The sequence below is a fragment of the Saccopteryx leptura genome, chromosome 1 (genome assembly GCF_036850995.1).
Source record: "Saccopteryx leptura isolate mSacLep1 chromosome 1, mSacLep1_pri_phased_curated, whole genome shotgun sequence".
Lineage (NCBI taxonomy): Eukaryota > Metazoa > Chordata > Mammalia > Chiroptera > Emballonuridae > Saccopteryx > Saccopteryx leptura.
This window is the reverse complement of record NC_089503.1, coordinates 1,209,583-1,218,147: the sequence shown is the minus strand read 5'-3', so window position 1 is coordinate 1,218,147 and position 8,565 is coordinate 1,209,583. Positions and strand designations below refer to the sequence as shown.

The 8,565-nt window shown below is 68.8% G+C and overlaps 1 protein-coding gene across 1 annotated transcript in view; it reads right to left on the bottom strand.

Moving 5' to 3' along the window:
* Positions 1-7,286, bottom strand: part of LOC136398295 (mucin-5B-like) — a 78,410-nt gene extending 71,124 nt beyond the window's left edge. The window contains exons 1-14 of the mRNA XM_066372661.1: positions 7,188-7,286; positions 6,239-6,313; positions 5,495-5,554; positions 4,982-5,243; positions 4,573-4,687; positions 4,195-4,282; positions 3,623-3,732; positions 3,112-3,328; positions 2,540-2,665; positions 2,253-2,370; positions 1,585-1,723; positions 1,314-1,424; positions 377-446; positions 158-295 (exon numbers count right to left, since the gene is read on the bottom strand). Of these exons, the coding sequence (XP_066228758.1) occupies positions 158-295; positions 377-446; positions 1,314-1,424; positions 1,585-1,723; positions 2,253-2,370; positions 2,540-2,665; positions 3,112-3,328; positions 3,623-3,732; positions 4,195-4,282; positions 4,573-4,687; positions 4,982-5,243; positions 5,495-5,554; positions 6,239-6,313; positions 7,188-7,260 (1,702 nt within the window). The 5' untranslated portion in view covers positions 7,261-7,286. The remainder of the gene's footprint in view (positions 1-157; positions 296-376; positions 447-1,313; positions 1,425-1,584; positions 1,724-2,252; positions 2,371-2,539; positions 2,666-3,111; positions 3,329-3,622; positions 3,733-4,194; positions 4,283-4,572; positions 4,688-4,981; positions 5,244-5,494; positions 5,555-6,238; positions 6,314-7,187) is intronic.
* Between the last annotated feature and the right edge of the window lie 1,279 nt (positions 7,287-8,565).

Here is an 8,565-nt window from a genome sequence, read left to right as displayed (position 1 = left end):
CGTGCCCTCCACCACGCCACCGAGGGTCCGGAAGTCGTCGGCCTGGTTCTGGTTGAAGTTCCCGCAGAGACCTGGGGGGCGGGGAGGCCGCGTGAGGCCCCGAGCCCCCGGCCGCCCAGGGTGGGCCCTGGCACTGAGGGCAGGCGGGGACCCTTACCGCAGGTCAGGCCCCGGAACCCAGGCGCCAGCCTCAGGAACACCTGCATGGTGGGCACCAGCTGGACCTCCACCTGCAGGCCCAGGTTGGTCTGCGCAATGATGAAGAAGGTCGAGGGTCTGAAGAGCGTGACATTGGCTGCGGACACAGGGGACGAGGGTCTCAGTGGGGTCCTAGAGGCGGGACCCCCGGGGGAGGGGTTGGGGCCGGTGCCCTTACCTGTAGAGACGGGCAGCTGGGTGTAGATCTGGTTCACAAACACCTCCCCGCTGGCCTTGACCACGACGACCTGGGGGCAGCAGGGGTGCGTTGGCCACACGGCGGGTGGTGTCCAGCTGCCCCCCGGAGGCTGTGTCCCCGAGACCTCCACCCCCATGGGGGGGAGGAGCTGGTGACCAGTCCGCCCGGGGGCCCCAGGCTCATCCCAAGTTTTCTACAAGGACTGAGGACTGTGCGTTTTAAAAATCATGGGCCCTGGCCGGTTGGCTCAGCGGTAGAGCGTCGGCCTGGCGTGGGGGGGACCAGGGTTCAATTCCCGGCCAGGGCACACAGGAGAGGCGCCCATCTGCTTCTCCACCCCTCCCCCTCTCCTTCCTCTCTGTCTCTCTCTTCCCCTCCCGCAGCCAAGGCTCCATTGGAGCAAAGATGGCCCGGGCGCTGGGGATGGCTCCTTGGCCTCTGCCCCAGGCGCTAGAGTGGCTCTGGTCGCAGCAGAGCGACGCCCCGGAGGGGCAGAGCATCGCCCCCTGGTAGGCAGAGCGTCGCCCCCTGGTGGGCGTGCCGGGTGGATCCCGGTCGGGGGCATGCGGGAGTCTGTCTGACTGTCTCTCCCCGTTTCCAGCTTCAGAAAAATACAAAAAAAAAAAAAAAAAAAACATGTAAAAACCAAAGCAATTTTATAAAACGGAGAAGCCACCACCCCCTTCGCAGGCCGGTGGGAACAGGCATGGAGGCTCTGGTGCCTGCCCGCCAAGCTGCTCCTTTGGGGACGGTCACTCGGAGGACACACAGAGATGGACCGGCGCATGGGGCCGGCGGGAGGGTCCTGGGGCCACGCCTGGCATGCTCTGCCCGCGCCAGGGCCAAGGGCTTAGGGCAGGGAGGCCACTTGCCGTGAGTCTGCGCCGGGCCCCCGGCTCCCGGGGTCTGCACTCACCGTCTGCCCGCCGCCCAGGCTCAGTGTGAGGCCCCTCAGGCAGGTCTCGCTGTCGGTCAGGCCGCACCTGCGCAGCTCGACCAGCACGGTGAAGGCGCTGCTGTCACAGGGCTGCAGACACAGGTCCTCAGGCCCCGCCCAGCCCCCGCCCCCTCCCCTCCTCACCGCCCACCCTGGGAACCCCGGGAGGCTGGCGTGGGGAGGGCTGGCTGTGGACCCGCAGCGGGGCGCCGTCCTGGGAGCCCCTGTCCCGGCGAGGAGGCCGGCGCACCTTGGCCAGCACGTAGCTGCAGTCCCCGTGCACGGTGTACAGCCTCGCGTCGAACGTGGAGAAGTGGGCGCCTCCCAGCACGGAGCAGGTGCCCGGGCACGGAACCTCCCGGCAGCTCCACCAGCCTCCAGCGCAGGTGCTGGGGGCGGGGAGACGTCAGAGGGGCCGGCCCTTCAGCGTCCAGCCCCGCCTCCGCCTCGCTCTCTCCCCGGGCTCACACAGTCTGGGCTCACACAGACTGGAGCCCAGCGGCCTCTGCCCGGGACCCCGAATGGGAGAGGATGACCAGTGTCCAGGCAGCCACCCCCAGAGGGGCCACCCCAGGGCACATCTGGGGGGACAGAAGGGTGGGGGCCACCCCAGGGCACATCTGGGGGACAGGAGGGTGGGGGCCATCGCAAGGCACATCTGGGGGACAGGAGGGTGGGAGCCATCACAAGGCACATCTGGGGGACAGGAGGGTGGGGGCCATCGCAAGGCACATCTGGGGGACAGGAGGGTGGGAGCCATCACAAGGCACATCTGGGGGACAGGAGGGTGGGGGCCATTGCCAGGCACATCTGGGGGACAGGAGGGTGGGGGCCATCGCAAGGCACATCTGGGGAACAGGAGGGTGGGGGCCATCGCCAGGCACATCTGGGGGACAGGAGGAGGACGCGGGGTCCTACCAGTTGGTGCAGTCTGTGGAGTAGACAGCCCCTGGCGCGTAGGTGGCCCCGTTGTACACACAGGGACACTGAGACACGGGGACACATCCGGTCTGGCCGATGTCATCAAACACCATCCCTGCAGAAGGGGCAGGCGGTACCCACCACGTGAGCGTGTGGAGGGGACGGACCCTCGGCCCCTGCTGGTCCTGCCCCTGGGGGGTCCCTCAGACCCAGGGGCCCAGGTGCATCGGGTGGTTCTCGGGTGTCGGGGGGGTCATGGCAGGGGCGGGGGCGCTCCCTCTCACCGTCGGGGCAGAAGCAGCCGGCCACGCAGTGCTCCTCGCAGACCTGGGACCGCTCCAGGTTGGAGCAGGTGTCGGTGCAGGGGGAGCCGCACTCCCGGTACTGCATGTTGAGGGGGCACGTCTGGGCTGCAGGAGGAGGGGTCCCGTCACACCGAGCCCCTGCCTCAAGGCCCGAGGAGGAGGGGTCCCCGTCACACCGAGCCCCTGCCCCAGGGCCCGAGGAGGAGGGGTCCCGTCACACCGAGCCCCTGCCCCAGGGCCTGAGGAGGAGGGGTCCCCGTCACACCGAGCCCCTGCCCCAGGGCCCGAGGAGGAGGGGTCCCGTCACACCGAGCCCCTGCCCCAGGGCCCGAGGAGGAGGGGTCCCGTCACACCGAGCCCCTGCCCCAGGGCCTGAGGAGGAGGGGTCCCGTCACACCGAGCCCCTGCCCCAGGGCCCGAGGAGGAGGGGTCCCGTCACACCGAGCCCCTGCCTCAGGGCCCGAGGAGGAGGAGGGCAGTCATACCGAGCCCCTGCCTCAGGGCCCGAGACAGGACAGCTGCAGTGGGCGGTGGGGGGCTGGGACACTTACGGCAGAGGTCCGGGCCCCTCCAGTCCGGGGGCAGCCCCCCGGCGTGGGCGCACTGGCGGGCGTACTCAGCGAGGGTGTGGCAGATGCATTGGGCCGGGTCGGCCGTGTGCTGGCAGAGGCACAGGTCCTGCCGGCAGGCCTGCACGTAGCTGCCGGGGTCCACCAGGGGGGTGCAGCCCAGGAACACGGCGCTGCTCAGGAGCTCCTCGCAGATGCCCTGGGGCGGGGGCGGGAGGCTGAGTCCAGGCCCCGGAGGCCCCTGGTTCTCCGTCCCCTCGCCCACCACAGCCCCCCGGAGGCCCCTGGTTCTCCGTCCCCTCGCCCACCACAGCCCCCCGGAGGCCCCTGGTTCTCCGTCCCCTCGCCCACCACAGCCCCCCGGAGGCCCCTGGTTCTCCGTCCCCTCGCCCACCACAGCCCCCCGGAGGCCCCTGATTCTCAGTCCCCTTGCCCACCACAGCCCCCCGGTCACTGTGGGGGCAGGACCCCAGCCATCCGCCCGGGGGCCTACCAAGCCGACTGAGCAGCTCCTCGGGAGCTCAGGGACAGTGTCCTGACACTGCTCCGTGGGTCCGTCCATCTTCTGCAGGTTCCCAAACTCAATGGGGGTCAGCTTGGTGTCTGCAGGAAGCACAGTGCTGGACTTCGCAGGTTCCTGGGGCCCCCTCCCCGCCCTCCAGCACCAGAGATGTCCCGGCTACGCCCGCCTCCCCCGCCCACACTGTAGGGTTAAGCCGTGGCCACACAGGAGGTCCCAGGGGTCTGGAGATGAAGTAAGGACCCCCCCCCCCCAGACACAAGCCTGAGGCCAGCATGCGGCCCAGAGTGTAAGAGAGTGACTCAGTCCCTGCCGGGCCCCCGGAGCCTGACTCAGACTGCATTGGACCTTCCCGGTCAGGGTCAGTGGACACTTGGCCAGGCTCGGTCCCCCAGGGCCGGAAGCCCCTTATGGGTGGGTTTCATGGGCCTGGTGAGGGGACGTGGATATTATGCGGATCTCACAAAAGGCCCGTGCTGGGTGTCAAGGGCTCGAGAGAGAAGAGCAGAGACAGGGCCTCGTTTCAGGCCGTGCCCGGGGCTCACTGTGTGAGAAGAACTCATTGAAGGGGACGCCGTTGAAGTCTCCGCAGAGCCCACAGGTCTGGTTGGCGTACTTGATGTCCAGCTCGAGCTGGAACGAGAGGACACATCCGTCAGACACCTGGCCCTCCAGGGACGTCCCGGACAGCAAGGACGGACGAGGCGTGGAGCCTGACATCCCCGGGGAGGAGACCTGGGCCGTGGGCCTTCCCCACGCGGCACAGAGCCGTGACAGGCAGGGTCCTGAGCTGAAGGAGAGGCCATGGACTCCCACCCTCGCCTGCCACGCGGGGCGGGGGCGGCCCTCCCACCCACCTTCACTCAGAGCGCCCTCCCCTGCGGGCACGTGCCCCTGACCTCCACTCCCCCCACCAGACTCACCAGGAGGCTGTTGTCCTGGTTCCACATGAAGACCAGGCCCAGCCTGGCCACCACCTTCAGGTAGCTGGTGCTGTGCTCAACAAGGACCCCGGACCGGCTGAAGGGCAGCTGAACCCTGTGGAGAGAGGGCCCGCTGAGGCACGAGGGGTCGGCGAGGACGCAGCGACGGGGGTCTGGACCTCGGGCCGTATGGTCCACCGTGTCATGGACGGTGCCAGCAGGCATGACAAGGACAAGGGACCTGCTGGAGCTCTGAGAAGGGGACACTTCCAGGGGCAGCACGAGAGCCCAGGTGGCCGAGGGCGGGGCCTGGGGAGCACCCCACTCGGAGGCACTCTTTAGGGACCCCCCATGTCCCCCCCCACGACCACGCAGAAACGCCCCCAGGCCATCTGGGGGCCAAACTCACGGGCGGCCGTTGACCAGGACGGAGCTCGTGGTCAGCTCCAGGACCATGCCCCCGAGCTTCATGGTGACCCTGCCCACGGTGGTGGCGTTGGGCTCCGGGCCGCGGCGCAGCTGGACGTTGAAGTCCTCGTAGGCGGCCCCGCAGTGCGCCGAGAAGACGTAGTTGCAGCGTCCAGGGAAGTGGAAGATGTCCCCGTCGAAGGTCTTGTAGTGGAAGTTGCCCCACGTGCTGCAGACCCGCCCGTTGTGCGCCGCGTCCAGGGCTGTGGGGAGGGCGACCGGGCGTGCTCAGGGCGCCACCCCAGCTCGTGCCCCCCCTCCTGCGTTCCTGAGCCTGGGACGCACTGCTGCCCAAAGGGCAGGCGTCTGGGGACGACCTGCCAGGACCCGGGTGGCCCTTTCCCAACCCTGAGTCAACGTCCACCCAGAAAACCAGCGCCCAGGTCTGAGGGAGGAGGGCCCGTCAACGCCGGCCCCCGGCCCCGCCCCGCCCCTCCGGCCGGGTCTCACTCACCTCGCACCACGTGGGTGGTCCGCAGAGGCGGGAACACAGTCACCCCCAGGACGCGGTCACCTGAAGGAGCAGGGGTGGGCTGACACGCAGCTGGCAGACCCCGAGGGGGCACTCACCTCGGTGCCTCCCCGCCCGCCCGCCCGCCCGCCCGTCGTAGGCACTGGGGGCAGCGGAGACTTCGGCCCGCCAGCGGCTCTCCCTCCGATGACCTTCACCCCCTCCCAGCCCATCTAGCCGGGGCGGTCAGCGCTCGTGCCCACGTGGCCCGGAAGGCCGTTTGCCAGTGGGGGCTCCTTGCTCCCAGAAACCGTCCCGCAGGTGCTGAGAGCGGGGCGGGCGAGCCCCCCGGAAGACATCCTGGGGAGATGGCCCTTGCAGCCCCCCTGCCCTGCCCCCCCCAGGAGAGGACTGCAGGCCGTGCCCCTGCAGCCTGGGCCCCGAGACGCCCCAGGAGGCCGCCCACCCGCCCTCCTCCTCTGCCTCCGGGCCCAGAGCACACGCTTGTGGCTGAACTCTGGGAGTTAAAACACGGACAGGGACGTGTGAACTCAACGGGCCCTGCAGCCTGTCATCGGCAGCACGACGGGGAGACAGCAGGCCACCCGCAGGTGACCAGCCCTGCCAGCTCTAGGGCCGTGTCCCCCACCCTCCAAGTCCTCAGAGTGGGAGGCGCCCAGGTTAGGGCCTCCTCGGGGTCCGCTGGCCGGGGTGGGTGGGGCAGCTCTGACAGGTGGGGGGACTCACCGCTGGGCCCCTGGGGGACAGGAGGGAGATCCAGGTGCTCATTGCTGGACTCTGCAGCGCCGTCCCAGACCCCGCCTGTGGGAAGAGGAGCGGGCAGTTGAGTTGGGGGCAGGGCAGGCATGGAGCACTCAGGAGGTGGGGTCTTCTCCCTGTGCAGAGCCCGGGGAGGGGGCGGTGCTGGGGGTGTTGAGCACCCCCTCAGCTCAGTCCCTGAGCATTAGGGAGGGTCCCCCTGGCCCTGACCTAGTGTCTCCAAGACCATTCACTCACTCTGTATTTATTCACAAGGAGTGTGTCCACCACCAGTGTCCTAGCTCAGGACGTGGGGGACAAGACGGACAGGTGCCGCCCAGGGCTGCGGCCTCTGAGGGGTCAGCCGTTAAAATGCAGGGGGGTCCCGACAGCGTGTCAGGAGGCCGCCAAGTTTCTGCCGGATAATTCGGAGCAGATGGGGGGACTTGGGGGCCGAGTGTGGGTAGGGGCTTGCTCTCAATGGGGCGCTCAGGGCCACTGACCGGCGGGACTCATCCCAGGTGAGGTCAGGGCAGGGTCGAGGCTGGCAGTACTGGGTCACCCCGAGAACCCTGAGGGCGGGAACGGGGTCCGGGGCTCCAGAGCTATGAGCAGCAGGGGAACACTGGAGCCTGGGACCGTGTGGGCCAGGGGCTGCCCACTGGCGGGGAGAAGGGGGGCACTAACCCTGCTGCCCCTCCTCAGGCCCCCTGCAGCCCCAGACCCCCACCCCCGCCCCAGGAGCTGGGAGGTGTGGGCGAGCTGGAGCCGCGCCAGGCTGAACCACCGCAGCTGTTCACGGACACGCTCAGGACAGGACCTCCGAGCTGCCTGCTGCCCGCCCGGGACCAAGGCCACCCCAGGACTTGGGGGAGCAGCCGGGACCTCAGGCTGTGGACGGGGCCAGCCAGGGAAAGCCGCCCGGAGCGCGTCTCACCTGCGTGCTGGGCGCAGGCCAGGGCCACAGCCAGAGCCCAGAGCGGAGCCAGCTTCCTCCGGCCGACGCCCATCTTGGGGAGGAAGGGACGCCCCAGGGCAGACTGAGGAGGGCCCTGAGTCAGACGGAGGCTTTTGTAGCCCCAGAGCTGGCTCCAGCCCGGCGACTTCACGTGGGTGGGCGGGGCGGGCCCGTGGGTCCCCTCACCCGGGTAAACAGTGGGTGCTCGCTTCGGGCTGGCCGGCGGCCGGAGCCAGGCAGAGATGAGTGCGTGTGCCAGGTGGGGGCTGGCGTCCTGAGGGCTCCCCAAGTCCCGGCCTCCCTGAGGGCTCCCCAATCCCGGCCTCAGGTGTCCCTTTGCTGGATCCCACACACACACACACTCAAGAACTTCTCTGGGCACACGTCCGTGCAGCCAGATCCCTGAATTCCTGGTGCCCAGAGAGGCCACCCGTCTCCTCACCAGGGCCAGCGAGTGGGGGGCCCAGTTTGCAAGACTCCCTGACTGACCTTAGAGCTGGACATCAGGTCATCTCGTGCTGGGCAGGGCAGGGGTGGGTCCCCAGAGCAAGCAGGGGGGTAGACAGGTCTGGTTTGTCCCTCGCTAGAGAGGGACTTGGAGGGATGACGCCCCCCCCCCAGTGACAGGACCCTTCCCCACCATGCAGACTCAGCCCAGTGCTACCTGGGACCCCGGCTGTGCTTTGGGTCCCACATGCCTCTTGGCCCTGTGTGGGCAGTGGACAGCTTGATTCACCCGTGGGCCTGAGGCTCTGAGGGGCAGGAGTGTCTGTGTCAACCCTGTGAGGAGAGGCCGGCTGGCCCCAGCTTAGAAACTGCCCCCACAGGTCTTTGTCCCAACGGGCTCCGGCAAAAAAGGCACCGTAGTGTGTGGACACCTGGCCCCAACCATGTGTGTGGGCACTGGGCCCTGCCCCGGGTCCCCCATGGGGCTGGGTCCATGCTCCCCCTCCCGGGAGGCCACATGCCCTGCCAAGGCGGGCAGTTCCACTGTCCACAGGTGGGCCTGACCAGGAAGCCCCAGTGGGGGTGGGGAGGCAGCGGAGCTGGGGGGCTGGATCCGAGGGACCTCGAAGCCATCCTGACAATCTGCCGCCTGCTCTCCCAGGGTCTGTCCCGAGTCCCTCTGGTCACCTGAGCCACCCTGATGCAGCCCTGGTCCCGGGGAGAGAGAACTCCCCCATCCTTGGCGTGCGGAGGGGGACGAGAAATGAGCGAGTGAGAGATTGAGTTGATGAGGGATCACGCGGGAGAAGGGGTGCTCAGGATGGGGGGCAGCGAGTGGGGGGCCCAGAGCTTCTGGGACTCCCTGCCTGGCCTTAGAGCTGGACATCAGGTCGTCTGGGGCTGGGCAGGG